The sequence below is a fragment of the Vipera ursinii genome (genome assembly GCF_947247035.1).
Source record: "Vipera ursinii genome assembly, chromosome: 3".
In the NCBI taxonomy this organism is placed as follows: Eukaryota; Metazoa; Chordata; class Lepidosauria; order Squamata; family Viperidae; genus Vipera; species Vipera ursinii.
The window spans coordinates 37,764,178-37,779,961 of NC_139516.1; the positions used below are offsets into that span (position 1 = coordinate 37,764,178).

Here is a 15,784-nt window from a genome sequence, read left to right on the forward strand (position 1 = left end):
AATGGGGCCACTAGCCCCGTGTGGGCTGCATGGCCTGTATGCACAAGCAAGCAGGTGCTAGCAGTGGTGGTGGCTAACCCCTGCGCACATGCACAAATGGCTGCTAGTGTTGTGCAGGTGCTCACAGCCCCGTTCACGCATGCGCACGCACACCCAAATTTCCCAGCTGTTTCCTTTCCCTCCGGGCTGCCAGCATGAAAAGGTTGGTGACATCTGTGTTAGATGATGTCATCAGAATTAATCAGATGCAATTAAGTAATGATCTTTTATTCACAGTTTGCTAGATACTATTCCTTGTAGAGTTGGTATTTCCCACTGTCACTCTGCAACTTATCTTTTTAAGCAACCTGGACAATCATGTAAGAGAATCTGAAACATATTACAACTTTGAGGGATAGAGACAATTGAGACAAACATTCCTTTTCCAATCTGTCCACATTGCACTTTTAAACTGCAATTGAGCTGACTCTATTCCCACATGGCTGAAGAGTGTTTGTTTCTGCTATTAATTGTGGCTTGTGTTTTTGGAGCTACTAAGTGTGATTAACATTAATCAGTTTATGGTTTGTTTTAAATTACCAGTTACTATTAATTACAGTTCTTGGTCCAAACGTACATGTTGCAATTAACTAAAAGTGAAAGCTTTTCAACTGTCTTGCAGAATAAACTGAGAGTATATAAACCTGGGAGGATACTACATTCACGCACTCTCACTAAGCTACAGTTTAGCATGTTTAGAATCATATTAATATTCCATATAGTAAAGATCTATTTGATATTATTAAAGTCTGTCTATCCTATTTCCAATCTCTAGTCACGGTTAATAAATTAATATTAAAAATTTCTACTCAGCTTGCAACTGATTTTGGGGGATACCACCTCCTAATCTGGGAATCCATACAATCTCCTGTATATCCATTCCTCTATTCAGTGATTCCTCCATTACTAAATCTACTCTTCACAACATGTCTAATTTCATTAGTACCATTCTGAAGCTTTATTATTTCATTAATATTATGATTTCATAAAAATGGCACACAGAAATCCATTAACAACCCTTGCAATCTTTTTATATAAAGGAAAAAAAATAGATCAGATATACAAACTGGAAAAGAAACTACTTTCAATGCCTCATGCTAAGTGTTCCCATGTACTTACAGGTACTTCAGCTGCATATGTGGGAATGAAGAAACTTTGATTTCCGTGATGAAGTTGGAACTGAGATCAAGGTTCTCCAGGGAGAAATAAGTTTGTAGCTGTTCAGAGACAATCTCCTGAATTGAATTATGCACTCTAAAACATAAATAATCAACTTAGAAGCCATACTTATATCATCTTTGAAATTTCAGCTCGTTAAAAAAATACAAATATCTTGTAGATTAAATGTGAATTATAATATTTAGAAGCTTCTTATTATGATATAAATTGATGATTGGATTGGCTACTATCCAAACAGCTTGATGGATTGCTTGCCAGTATCATTTGATGAGCATTTTAACTTATTTAAATGTTCAGTATGACAGATAGTATAAATATAACAAAGGAATTCTGATATTACTCTTGTTAATTGCTCTTTCATAACATTACATAAATTTTTCAATTTACTTTTCAAACATCCCCATGCTTCATTTTTATTTGATTAATTATCTAACACAATTTTATTTTCTACATTGCTAAGTTTAAAAATCATCCTGAAAATTTTGTGAATATTAACTTACAGTGATAGTAGTGTGATATTAGAAGTTAGTTCACCAAAGTGGGGAATGCCACTTAGTTCATTGTGATTCATCTTCCTGAAAGAAGGATTATTTATTAGCACTCAAAAAGAAGTCATATCAACAAAAATAGAGTAAATTTGCCATGCATTAATATTCTTGTTCTATGTGCATTTTAAAAAAAATCTACATTCTCAGAAGTAAACTTCATAAAAAGCAAAACAACTCAAAGCACCTAAATACATTTATTTTATCATTTGAATTCAGTGCAAACAAGTATAGACTAGTACAGAAGTCTGTGCTGAAGTGCTACTTCAGAAGAACACTGTTATTCTCAGTGAAATACTATGTCAAGGATTATTGGAACAATACATACATTAGAGCAGACATGTCAAACACAAGGCCCGGGGGCCGGATCCGGCCCGCGAAGTGGTTTCATGTGGCCCGCGAAGCCATCCTGGAAACAGTGGGGGAACGGCCCCCACTGCCTTGGCCCTGGCCCAGAGACCCTCCTCCTGCCAGAGACCCTCAGATCTGTCCTGCCCAGGCCCCCATAGGCACCCTTGATGCGAACGATGTAGAGCTGGCCATGCCCACCCAGTAGGCCATACGCACTCTAGCCACGCCCACCCAGTAGGCCACACCCACCCTGGCCATACCCACCCGGCCCCTTGAGGGCAACTGAAATGCTGATGTGGCCCTCAATGAAATTGAGTTTGACACCCCTGCATTAGAGCTTCAAAAGTAAACTGAGTTATTATTTGAGTTAAATTAACAGAACTGATTCCCAAGGATTCATAAATATATTATTTCTCAGAACTAGAAATCTACTTGTTTCTGGAGAACATTAAACATGTAAATACCAGTTACGGTAAATTCTATATTAAATGAAAAACATTTCTATACATGCAAACTAGTTTAAGAACCATAAATTAACCAGCAGAACTTGAAACTAAAAACTGTCACCAATATTACTATATTTATAATACAGATATACATTCAATGCAACTTTCTAAATCTGGAATTCTATGTATCTGGATGTAAGCCTACTAAAGAAACACACTCAATTTTAAAAATAGTATCATTGTCCCTTGTAAAATTAAAACTGTCTACTTCTCAGCTAAATTATTTCTAATGATTAGAAACAAAAGTGGTACTCCCTAGCCAAACTTAGAAAAAGCCAATCAAGGTTAGATTAGGCTAATAATTTATTGGGAAGCCACCAGAAACCTTCGGACTATAGGTTTGAGTAAGAACTGGGGCAGAGGGGGCCGAAACCACAGACCCTAACCTCCTCCCTATTGTACCAAAGAAGCTGTATGCCCTTGTGATCATCAGATGCGATCTGACCTAAAGTCAGACTTTTTTAAACAAAAAAATATTTTGAACCCAATGCTAGAGAGAAAAGTGTTCAGGACTCTTATCTGTACATCAACATGAAACTCTGAAAATGTAACACATATTGACCAAATTTGGAGTGCGGAAAGAAGCTGTGAAAAGAAAGATTACGCTTAAAAATAAACCAGATCCAGCTGGAGGTTTCAGAGAAAAAAAAACCTGCCCCAATATATCCCTACGGCAGACAGTAAGGCAATGGCCTGTAACAAAGTTGCATATTCTAAACCCAGAGTTCCTCAAAAAGGTTGGGAAAACATTTCGGCTTTGCAGACTGGCGGGGGGGGGGATGGCTCTCTGTGTGTGGCAAGAGTGCGCATAGCTCCGTTTGAGTGGTGGGCACGCTCACCTGCTGCTCACGCAAATGGATGCACGTGCGTACCCTTGCCTGCCACTTCCATAAACCAGGCCCAAAAGGCTCAATGCCCGGTAGTGGGCCACAGACCAGAGGTTGGGAACCCCTGTTCTAAACCCCACTCCCTCCTCCTTCTTAGTCACATGATGCAGAAATATTAAAGGCTCAGAAATGATTGCAGAAGCAATGCCTTCTTTTCCTTTGCATTTGCAACCTACACCGAGTGTGTGTAAGGCAGTTCAGTATTAATATGCCATTATATCACAGCTCCTATCGTATTTAATTTTTTTTCATTTCCTTATTAACTCTTTCACTGACAATCCTACTATTAGAAGCCTTTTGTAAATTTTTATCCTCAACCTGTCATTCTCAAGTATTACATCACTTGACACATTACAACAAATGTCACATCCCTTAGTTTATTACATTACAGCTAAAGTAACTTACACTTCTTGCAGCATTTGACCTGATGAATCAATACTCCAATTAGAGGATAACAAATCATTATGACTCAAATCTCTGCAAGCAAAAAAAAGTTATAAGATTATTTAAAGTTTAATATGAATTTCATCTCACAAAACCCTGAAACTATGCTTATTTCTAACTTTTCTAGTTGAATAGGACTGCTGCAGACCGGTACCAGTCCACGGATCGGGGCCTGGGGACCCCTGTTCTACAGTGTCGGGCCCAAAACCAAAGAATGACACATGGTAATTCTTTCAAGCTGGGATTTTTTTTTATTGTTTTACACCTATAGACACAATTTGGTCAGACTAAAGATTCTACTATCTGCATCTATAATACACTCTGTGAACAGATAGTCCTCTATTTATGACAACTCAGCCAAAAATTTCTGTTAAGTGAGACATTTGTAAAGTGAGTTTTGCCCCATTTTACAACTTTTCTTGCCATAGTTGTTGAGTGAATCACTGCAGTTGATAAGTTAATAAGCTGGTTGTTAAGTGAATCTGACTTCCCCTGACTTTACTTGTCAAAAAGTTGCAAAAGGTGATCACAAGGCCCTGGGATGCAGCAAGTCAAAAGTGTGAACCAGTTGCCAAGCATCTGAATTTTGATCACATGAGCATGGGGATGCTACAAAGGTTGTAACTGTGAAAATGGTCATAAGTCACCTCTTTCAATGTCGTTGTAACTTTGAATAGTCACTAAATGAACTGTTTTAAGTAGAGGACTACCTGTATTAAGGAGGTGTTAGGCCTCATGATATCTGAGCTGAGTTCAGGAGTTCCCTGGTACTCCTCTGGAATGCACCCCCTCCCTGAGAACCCATCTCCTCACTACATTCCATCATACACAGCCAACTAATAGTCTATATGTTCACATTTGTTTAGTTCAGCAATGATCTTTATTTTTATTGCAACAATATTTATAAATTAGTTCATTACAAAGATATTTCACTAATAAAAACATGTGATTTTTAAAATTGGCAATATTTAAAATTAACAGCACAGCCAAAAATGGCAAAACAAAATCTATGAGACAATTCAAATACTTCCTGATATGATGATGTTGTGACAGACTTACATTCTTTAGCACATGACTCAGCATTAATTTCAAAACACAGTTTCTAATGAAATGTCAGAGACTAAACATTAAAACCAGTCTTAATTTGAAGGTTACCATGCATATTCCATAAAAACACACTCAAATATGTCCAACTATCTTTTTCAGAACAAAATCTGAAGCCTTACATAAAGGGCATCTAAAGTATTCTTTCACATAATGTTCCTGAACTCATAACATTTATAACTCTCCCACTATAACCCTGTTGATCCCAGGAAAGGTAATACTTTAAATTGTTATTAAAAATTATTATAACTGCTGGTGCTCTAAAAACTCAAAAACATAAAAGTCTCAAGCGAGTATTGTTATAAAGTTCTAATCTTTACTTATATGCAGACTTAAACACTAGAAATAAACAGACCAAAATCACCTGGAATGTCCATACTTTATAGCCTTTCTTCTGACCAATTATGCACCAACAGGCTGTTGCTGAGTGTTAGCAACCACATGAAACTGTACCTAACCTGTCTTCAGCTCTTCTACCAGTGCCTTTCAATTACAAGAGGGTTTAAAGAATGGCAATAAGAACAGTGAATACCATGGATTAAGACAAAATAAAGGCCCATATCTTCACTAGAGTAGGAAAACTGAATTATTATTTAGCTGCTAGCAAATCTGGCTGTCACAGGTTCTTTTATGTATACCAAAGTCAGTTCAAAAACCCAAGAGAGCCAACACAACCACACAGGTTCTAGGCAACACAAGCACTCAAAAGTCCATTGCTCATTGCTCCACTTTTTCCTCACTTCTACTACACATCCTCCTATTGCTCCTCCAAATACTATTCTTATGAGGCCTACTGGCGGAAAACAGTATCTTTTTTCTATCTGCTTTAGATTGCTTTACAAACACAGCACCAGCACATCCAATTGACTCTCTGCTCAGCTTACAGCAGGGGTGTCAAACTGCCAGCCCGTGGGCCAAATGTGTCATGGTGAAACCGTGCCCACCTCATTGCCAGCAATGGGAAAAAAAAGTCACGATATGTCACATATCACGTGACATTGCGAGTTTGACACCCCTGGCTTACAGGGACAGAGTAACAGCAGCACAGGTGCTAGCCATTTGGAAGCAATCTGTCCTCTCACTGGCTTAATTTCTAATGGCCCTTTAAACAAATGTTTGTCATTCTGGTCCTGCCTCTAATGATAACTTGCATTTATTTCAAAGAACTCCGGTAAAAAAATGATATCATTCATCCAGTTAGCTCCCCCTCTATTTAACCTTGCTAGATTTTTCTTTTCTGGTCCATCCTCCACTCACATCACATGCTCATAAGTATGCAAATTTCTATTTCCTCATTGCCTTAATGGAATATTTAATCTTCATTTGGACCACTGTTAGTTCCATTAAACTGTATCCATCTCCAGATCCATAATTTAAAGGCATCCATTTTATTTTATTTTTCTTTCTCAATGTCAAGCTTTCAAAGCTGCATATTAATACTGGAAAGACAACTGCTTTAAGTATTCTCTTTCATGGTTTTGTGTTAATTTGTCATTGTGCTTCTCTTAATTTTGGATAACAAGTTATCGATGCTTATAATTGTGATTCAAGCTGTCGTCTCTTCCAGTAGTAACATACTTAGAATATATTCAATATATAATTTAAATAGATATGTTGACGATATAAATCCTTTCTCATTCCTATTCTGAAATATTCTGTTTCTACAGTTTCTGTTCTTATAATAGCTTCCGATAAATGTTACTCAAAATACTAATAGAAGAGGGAGTCAAGCTATTCTCCAAAGGACAAGAAGCAACAGATGGAAACTGACCAAAGAGAGAAGCAACCTAGAAGTAAGGAGAAACTTCCTGACAGTTAGAACAATTAATCAGTGGAACAACCTGCCTCCCGAAGCTGTGAATGCTCCAACCCTGGAAGTTTTTAAGAAGAAACTAGATAGCCATTTGTCTGAAATGGTATAGTGTTTCCTGCCTGAGCAGGGGGTTGGACTAGATGACCTCCAAGGTCTCTTCAAACTTTATTACTATTACTATTAACTATTTTGGAATACTTGTTAGCTTTAAAATATTCTAAATTTTGGGGTGGTGGTCAAATGCAGGAATCCCCAACCTCTGGCCCGTCCATAACCAGGCCGTGGAAGTGGTGGACAAGTGTGTGTGTGTGCGCATATGCGCGCGTGAAGCTGCAATTGTGAAAGTGGCGCACAGATGCAAAATTATTCTCTCTCCCTCCCTGCCGCTGCCATCGCCTCTGCCAATCCATCAAGCCGGAAAGTTTAGGGAACACTGGTATAATGGAGAGCAAAATGTTCCTGGAGGAGCAGGGATTGCACTAGGCATAAGGCAGCAGCCAGATAATGAATTCTGATCAGCAGATTCTGTCTGGAGAAGGAGAAACTGAGAAATTGTTCATCTGCACTGCAGGCAGCTGCTTCTTGTGAGGAGGATTGTGAGTTTTGTAGTCACTATGTGGATCCAGCGTCTGGATTCAAGGATTTATAATCACATCCATAATGCAATGCAGCCTAAGGTTTGCAAAAGCTTCACTTTCTTAACTGCTATCAGATAGAATCAATTTAAAATTAAAGAGAGATCTTCCCATTGGCAGGGTAATGGAAAACCTCTTGGTGAGTCAACTGTGTTTCTAGATCAAAAAAGTTGAAGAAATAATGTTTTAAAGCAGCAGTCCCCAACCTGTAATGGCAGGGGTGGTGGGAGGGGGGAAGACGAGATGGTTTTGTGCATGCATTACTTTCACAAATGCAGCTTTGTGCATGCTCACCCACCACTTCCATGGCCAGGTTCCCAAATTTTAAAGGATTTTGAATTACTACTAAAAATCTACTGAAGAAAGTATAAATGGGTAAGGGGGACAATAATGTTGAAATATTATTTTTTGGCAAAAGTGCTTTTGAAAACATTAGAACTAAATACATAAATGGACCAGAGCTTTGTGGAAACTCCGCTTTTTATTTCCCCCACCCTTGTACATGAGGTACTTTCGCTTTTGGATTATATTAGAATAGCCATTGTTGTTGTTAGTTGCGAAGTCGTGTCCGACCCATCGCGACCCTATGGACAACGTTCCTCCAGGCCTTCCTGTCCTCTACCATCTTCTGGAGTCCATTTAAGCTCATGCCTACTGCTTCAGTGACTCCATCCAGCCACCTCATTCTCTGTTGTCCCCTTCTTCTCTTGCCCTCAATCTTTCCCAGCATTAGGCTCTTTTTCAGTGAGTCCTTCCTTCTCATTAGGTGGCCAAAATATTTGAGTTTTAGCTTCAGGATCTGGCCTTCTAAAGAGCAGTCAGGGTTGATCTCCTCTAGGACTGACCGGTTTGATTGCATTGCAGTCCAAGGGACTCGCAGGAGTCTTCTCCAGCACCACAGTTCAAAGGCCTCAATTCTTTGGTGCTCAGCCTTTTTTATGGTCCAAATTTCATTGCCATACATTGCAACTGGGAAGACCATAGCCTTGACTATACGCACTTTTGTTGACAGGGTGATGTCTCTGCTTTTTAGTGTGCTGTCTAGATTTGACATGGCTTTCCTCCCCAGGAGCAAGCATCTTTTAATTTCTTGGCTACAGTCCCCATCTGCAGTGATCTTGGAGCCCAGGAAAATAAAATCTGTCACTACCTCCATTTCAGAACAAAATTATTCTTCAAAGTTGATATAGTCCAAATAGTACAATCCAACATATGATCTTCCAAAAAGTTTCAAAATATATACATAAAGGACACTTTTCATTTAAATACCGATGAATATATACAAGTAAAGTATCCTCTGAGCTGAGTTCAACTCGTGATGATTTCATGGATACATCTATATCAGACATGTCAAACTCGCAAGGTCACATGTATTGGAGCTTTTTCTCCATTGCCAGCAATGGAGTGGGCGGTTTTGGGATGACGTGTCTGGCCTGCGGGCCGGCAATTTGACACCCCTGATCTATATATTTTACTTAGCAATAATAAGGAAGTTGCTTGCTTCTGGGATTTTTTTATCTGACTTTCCAATCTAGCTTATAGTATTGGAATATCCTGGCAGTCTCTTGTCTAAGTATTTATGAGGCCTACACCTACTCTGTATTTCTGAGGTTATCCAAGTTAGATAGGTGCTTCTACCTAGCTGTACAGGTAGTCCTCGAGTTAAGTCCATTCATTCAGCAATGCTTCAAAGTAATGACAGTACTGAACGAGGAGCACCTATGATGGGTCCTCAGTCACTTTATCATGATTGTCAGTGTTCCCTGCCGGTTTTCCACAAGCAAAGTCAATGGAGAAGCTGGCAGGAAGTTGAAAGTCATGGTCACATGAGATCCTTGCTTTAACAATCTGCGTAGTCCTTGCTTAATAATGGCAATTGGGATTGCCATCAGTAAGTAATGTGGTCCTGTGACATCATGATTTATGACCAGGTCACTTAGTGATGGCAATTCTAGTCTCAATGCCATTGTAAGCTGAGGACCACATGTACATAAATAACAGTAAAATCATCATTCAAATGAAAGTAGCTATACTGGAATATATGCAGTCTGATTTGCGCTTATTTAAAAATAAAATTTAAGTTTTACAATGTTATTCAACAGGATTTATCACCAATTACATACAAGATGCATAGTCACAGATAAAAATACAGTTGTGAGAAGATAAGCTTCTAAGACCTATTCCAACATATTAGATCATACACATCACAGTATTTTTTTCTAAAAGCTTAACATTCATTTCCATTTATAGTATGCCTGGTATACATATAGTTACATAACAGGACAAAGTCACAGATTTATTACACAGGTTGGAAAACAAATTGCCACATAGTTCCCTTATTTTGATAAAACAAATCCTACACTTAGAAACAGAACACTTTTTGAAAATTGGAATCATATGCAAGGATGGCACTTGTTTTTTTCTCAATTAAACCAATTCTAATTAAACTTGAAAAACATCTAGCAATAATTCAATGCATTATGAAAGCAACAGAAAATTCCTTTGTGATTGGGCAGTTTTATGTGCCTACACAGAAGCCAAGTCTATTGAATTCAGTAAGACTTAGAAGCAGCTATTTGAGTACTTTCCGAATGAAAAGGGTTATAAATCAAATAAAAAATAATAACTTATGGTTAGACTGCAAGATCTCACATTCATAGGTATGAATCTAGTTAAGTAAGTGTTCTCTTGTATTCACAATCATAGCCTTTATAAAATATAATTAGAATTTAAGTTTTTTCAGTAATTTAAAAAATTAGGTAAAATCACAGATCCCATTAAATTATCTAAATAGGGGAAAATTAGGGAAGAAGTTATTTGATCCCCTGCTGATTTTGTACGTTTGCCCACTGACAAACAAATGATCAGTCTATAATTGTAAGGGTAGGTTTACTTTAACAGTGAAAGACAGAATAACAAAAAAATCCAGAAAAAAATATTTCAAAAAAGTTATAGATTTGAATTTTAATAAGTGAAATAAGTATTTGATCCCCTATCAATCAGCAAAATTTCTGGCTCCCAGGTGTATTTTATACAGATAACAAGATGAGATTAGGAGCACTTTCTTAAAGGGAGTGCTCTTAATCTCTGCTTGTTACCTGTATAAAAGACACCTATCCACAGAAGTAATCAATCAATCAGATTCCAAACTCTCCACCATGGCCAAGACCAAAAAGCTGTCCAAGGATGTCAGGGACAAGACTGTAGACCTACATGGCTGGAATGGACTACAAGACTATCGCCAAGCAGTTTGATGAGAAGGTGACAACAGCTGGTGCAATTATACGCGAATGGAAGAAATACAAAATAACTGTCAATCTCCCTCGGTCTGGGGCTCCATGCAAGATCTCACCTCGTGGAGTTTCAATGACCATGAGAACGGTGAGGAATCAGCCCAGAACTACATGGGAGGATCTTGTCAATGATCTCAAGGCAGCTGGAACCATAGTCCCCAAGAAAACAAATGGTAATACACTACGATGTGAAAGACTGAAATCCTGCATCCCCCGCAAAGTCTCCCTGCTCAAGAAAGCACATGTACAGGCCCGTCTGATGTTTGCCAATGAACATTTGAATGATTCAGAGGAGAACTGGGTGAAAGTGTTGTGGTCAGATGAGACCAAAATTGAGCTCTTTGGCATCAACTCAACTTGTCATGTTTGGAGGAATGCTGCCTATGACCCCAGGAACACCATACCCACCATCAAACATGGAGATGGAAACATGCTTTGGGGGTGGGGGGGTTTCCTGCTAAGGGACAGGAGAACTTCACCGCATCAAAGGGACGATGGATGGGGCTACGTACCATCAAATCTTGGGCCAGAACCTCCTTCCCTCAGCCAGGGCATTGAAAATAGTTCGTGGATGGGTATTCCAGCATGACAAAGACCCAAAACACATGGCCAAGGCAACAAAGGAGTGGCTCAAGAAGAAGCACATTAAGGTTCTGGAGTAGCCTAGCCAGTCTCCAGACCTTAATCCCATAGAAAATCTGTGGAGGGAGCTGAAGGTTCGAGCTGCCAAACAGCCTTGAAACCTTAATGACTTGGAGAGAATCTGCAAAGAGGAGTGGGACAAAATCCCCCGAGATGTGTGCAAACCTTGGTGGCCTACTACAAGAAATGTCTGACCTCTGTGATTGCCAACAAGGGTTTTGCCACCAAGTACTAAGTCCTATGTTTTGCGAAGGAGTCAAATACCTATTTTACTCATTAAAATGCAAATCAATAACTTTTTTGAAATGCATTTTTTTGGATTTTTTTGTTGTTATTCTGTCTCACTGTTAAAATAAATCTACCATTAAAATTATAGACTGATCATTTCTTTGTAACTGGGCAAATGTACAAAATCAGCAGGGGATCAAATATTTTTTCCCTCACTGTAAATATAGAGATATCATCTGCCAACTAAGGTTATTACTTTGTGCATTTTGACATATTGAGTTCAAACCTATGAATCTTAACCTGAAATAAATGTTAATCTTTAAATTGCTGTTAATAAGTTTTTTTTGAATATTACAAAGTTGCTTTGGCCCACCCTTTGCATTGTCTGACAGGTTTATAAAATTGATGAATAACCATCCCAAATTTCTCCAACTTGAATAGTATTCATGTATTTCAAATCACCTAATAGGAATTAACTTAGTTAAATGGCAGCTGATCTTAGTTAAGCTCAAAAGCCAAAAAAGGTTAATTCTAATTGTTATTTGAACTTGCATCTAAAAACTCCAGGTTGTAGAATAAGCTGTGGAATCAGAAAAGTTCCAATAGTAAACTAGCTTTCTATTATGCCAACAAAAGTGCATTAATGTAAGTCATCAGTAATATCAGACTTCCTCCAAGAGGCTACTAAACAGACCAACTAGTTTTCATGACTAAAGTATTAGGAAAGATCAGAAACAAGCTTATATCATAATCAGTCTCAGAATCAAGTCACCATCCTCCACAAAATACTACTCCAATAAACAGGTATATTCCATCACATTTTACATATAATTTGCATATTTATCATATAAATGCAATAGAAATATGTAAATCAGCATCACTTTGCCCTGCTCAACTTATCTTAATATTCTGTCTTCATAAAGTTAATACTTGTCACATAATCTATCCCACCCATGACAAAACTAGGCAGATCAATAATACAGTCTTAAACCTGTTTGATAGCCATTCCACTCAATAAATCATAGGATTAATATCAATTTTCCAACTCATTTGAGAAAGTTTTAAATGACAGTAAATTAATCTACAACATGCATATGGAAGCTTGTAATGGCACTTTGTAAAAGATCACAATCTATACTATGAGGAACTTTCAGGAACCAGAAGCCATAAAGAGAATACTTTATGTGAGAAGACTGAACAATGAACCACTGAAACAGGTTGACCCAATGTATATAATTATGTATAGCTAATTATACACAATAAATTATTATGTATAATTAATAAAAAAGTTCAAACAAAAAGAAAAACTTGTAACTTGAGCCAGTTTCTCACTCCAAGATGTAATTATATAATATTCCACATATGTATCCAATCTGTCTAGAAAGAATTTAGTAAGATTGAAATATCTCAATCAATGTCAGTTACAAACAAGCCCTGCTGTATTGAACAAAATGACTGCTTAATCTAGCATTCTGTTCCCACAATTACCAACAGAATTAGAATCTTAGAAACGTAAGATTGACCTGTTACCACTACCCAGCAGCTAGTATAGTATATTAAAGAACACTTCTGTATAACTATCATTAGTTGCCACTTATAATCTTATACTCCATATATTAGTCAAATCTTCTTTTAAAATTACCTTAATGACCATAATTTATTCTGAGAAAGGAAATTATTTTATTGTGATTAAGACTAATCTCCTTTTACTTGTCACAGCTCTTGTACAATTCATCTTAGTTTAATTAGGCTCCAGTACTGGAAAGAGAAAGAAAAAAAATCTGTGAATTTTTCCAAGGCATGCATAATTTTATACTCCTCAGTTATCTCCCTCTTCAGCTGCACTTTAAAAAAACAAAAACAAATGTCACTTGGAGTGAAACTGCATACATTATTCTGAATTAGATAACTTCACAGATTTTTTTTAATAAAAATAGCTTTTAAATCTATTTTAATACTGTTGCTAAAAAAATATCTTACATGGCTGTCACATACTAGGCTGAGGTACCATGACCTCAAGTTTCATTTTCTGGAGGTTTACAATGAGTGTATAAATGAAATTATAGTCAGGCGATATGGACATATATCACTACAGAAGATGTACATGAGTTTTTTCAAAGTTCTGTAACTTTAATCATTAATTTTCTGGACATAAGCATAAATAGACAGATGGTACTGCAGATGACAATTTCTTATTCAGAATTCTCAAAACAAAACCAGAATTGAGGAATACTCCAAAGCAACAGGAAAGAGAGCAAAATGACAAATGTGGCTCAGTTTAATGAAACAATATTCTTTATTTGAACTAAATAAATATCTAATTCACATGAAAAGCAAAGAATTTATGAAATTATTCTAAACCAGTACAATTTTCTTAGAGATTTGTTTTGTAGGGGTGCACAATTGACAGAACTTTTGAGAGCTCACTGTCAACAATTCTGTATCTAATAGCCTTGGAGTATGCATCTCAAAATAATTCTGAAGTGGCTTTGAATTAGTCTTGATTTCTAGCAAATACATGGATAAGTCCATGCAATTTTCTTGGCAACTTTTTCTACAAGTGGTTTGCAATTGTAACCTTCCTAAAGCTGAGATCATTAAGGCCCAAGATCATTAAGTGCTAATGCAGGACTAGAATTTGGGTCTCATTGGCCTCAGTCTTAATACCTAGACCAAACTGGCTCTCAAAAAATCTGATAGATGTCTTAATATTAGAGTGCAGATTTTAACATCAAGCCAAAATAATACAACCCACCAAAACTTTACTGTCACTTAATACCCAATAAGGTTCAAGCAAACCTACTGAAACTAGGCCATCTGAAGAGGCAAATTGCACAAGTTATCAGGAAAACTAGTTGAAGGATTTCTCTTGCTCCCTGGAACTTTTAAAATACTGCGAGTTGATCATGACTCTATTAATTTAAAAACTGCAATCTCAACCGAAGAATTGGGAAGGGATAAGGGGAAGAGAGAATTAGGCAGATGTTTTGATACCCAGCCACCCAGCATGTCTGATTCTTTATATATATAACGCGCTTCGTGTCCCAGTCCAGATAAAGCAACGAACGCAAATGTCTGCGATCTTAGCAAATAAAAACTCTTTAACAATAAGAACTTGGGAGCAAATCTACAGCTACCGAGAGGGAGAAGCACCTACTAGGTCCCCCACTCGGCCTTGAAGCAACTAGGTCAGGGGTAGGCAACCTTGGCTCTTTTATGACTCGCGGACTTCAACTCCCAGAATTCCTGAGCCAGCTTGGCTGGCTCAGGAATTCTGGGAGTTGAAGTCCGCGAGTCATAAAAGAGCCAAGGTTGCCTACCCCTGAACTAGGTGAAGCTTTCCAGACCCGCTGAGAAACGGGCAGAGGCAAGACGCCGCGACCCGACAGGAGCGATACTTACAGCGCAGTGATGCTGCGAGGCAAAGGCGGCAGCAGGCCTGCTTCTAAGCTTCGACCCGACATGCGGAGGCGGCTGCAATCCAATACACCTCGCCGGCAAGAACAAGGCGCGGCGGCGGCGCAAGTTTCCCCTGCAGCCTCCCGCAGGAGCACTACCAGCATCAAAGGTAACAGCGGCCCCAACGCCCCTGGGCCAATCTCCTCGTCTCGCCGCATTCTCTTTCCCCGTCTTGCGCGGGGTCTACCGCCCCGGAGATCTAGTCAGGCCGCGCAGCTGCTAACTGGCCTTCTTCACACACCGCGCCTGCCTTCGCGCAGGCCGAACAGGAGGAGCCAAGCAGGGCCTGCTGAGCGCACGCGCACCAAAGACTAAAGGAGCCGACGCGAAGAGCATTCGGGAGGGGGAGGGGCTCAATGAGAGTGGGCGGGGCTTCGTCATTGACAGTTGGAAGGGCGGAAGTGAGGGAGTTTGTGGGGAAGGTGGAGGGGTGGGAGATTCTCGCATACGGTTGGATTTCAAATTGTGATTTGTAATGGTCTTTAGTTTGGAGCAAGTGTGAACTGACTGTACTCTCTGCCGTAGAAGAGCCCTTTGTTGTCCTTCTGTCCGTCCCGAGTTACTCCTTGAGTCTCCCGCACTACTTTGATCCTTAGACTTATTCAAAAATACCATCCTTGTTATAAACGGATTATGGCTAAAGAAAGTTTATAACTTTA

General features: G+C 38.5%; 1 protein-coding gene across 1 annotated transcript in view; it reads right to left on the reverse strand.

Annotated features, from left to right (window-relative positions):
- LRIG2 (leucine rich repeats and immunoglobulin like domains 2) overlaps positions 1-15,366 on the reverse strand; it is a 40,658-nt gene extending 25,292 nt beyond the window's left edge. Inside the window, exons 1-4 of the mRNA XM_083358272.1 lie at positions 15,069-15,366; positions 3,913-3,984; positions 1,719-1,793; positions 1,159-1,293 (exon numbers count right to left, since the gene is read on the reverse strand). Of these exons, the coding sequence (XP_083214398.1) occupies positions 1,159-1,293; positions 1,719-1,793; positions 3,913-3,984; positions 15,069-15,283 (497 nt within the window). The 5' untranslated portion in view covers positions 15,284-15,366. The remainder of the gene's footprint in view (positions 1-1,158; positions 1,294-1,718; positions 1,794-3,912; positions 3,985-15,068) is intronic.
- Positions 15,367-15,784: the final 418 nt, after the last annotated feature.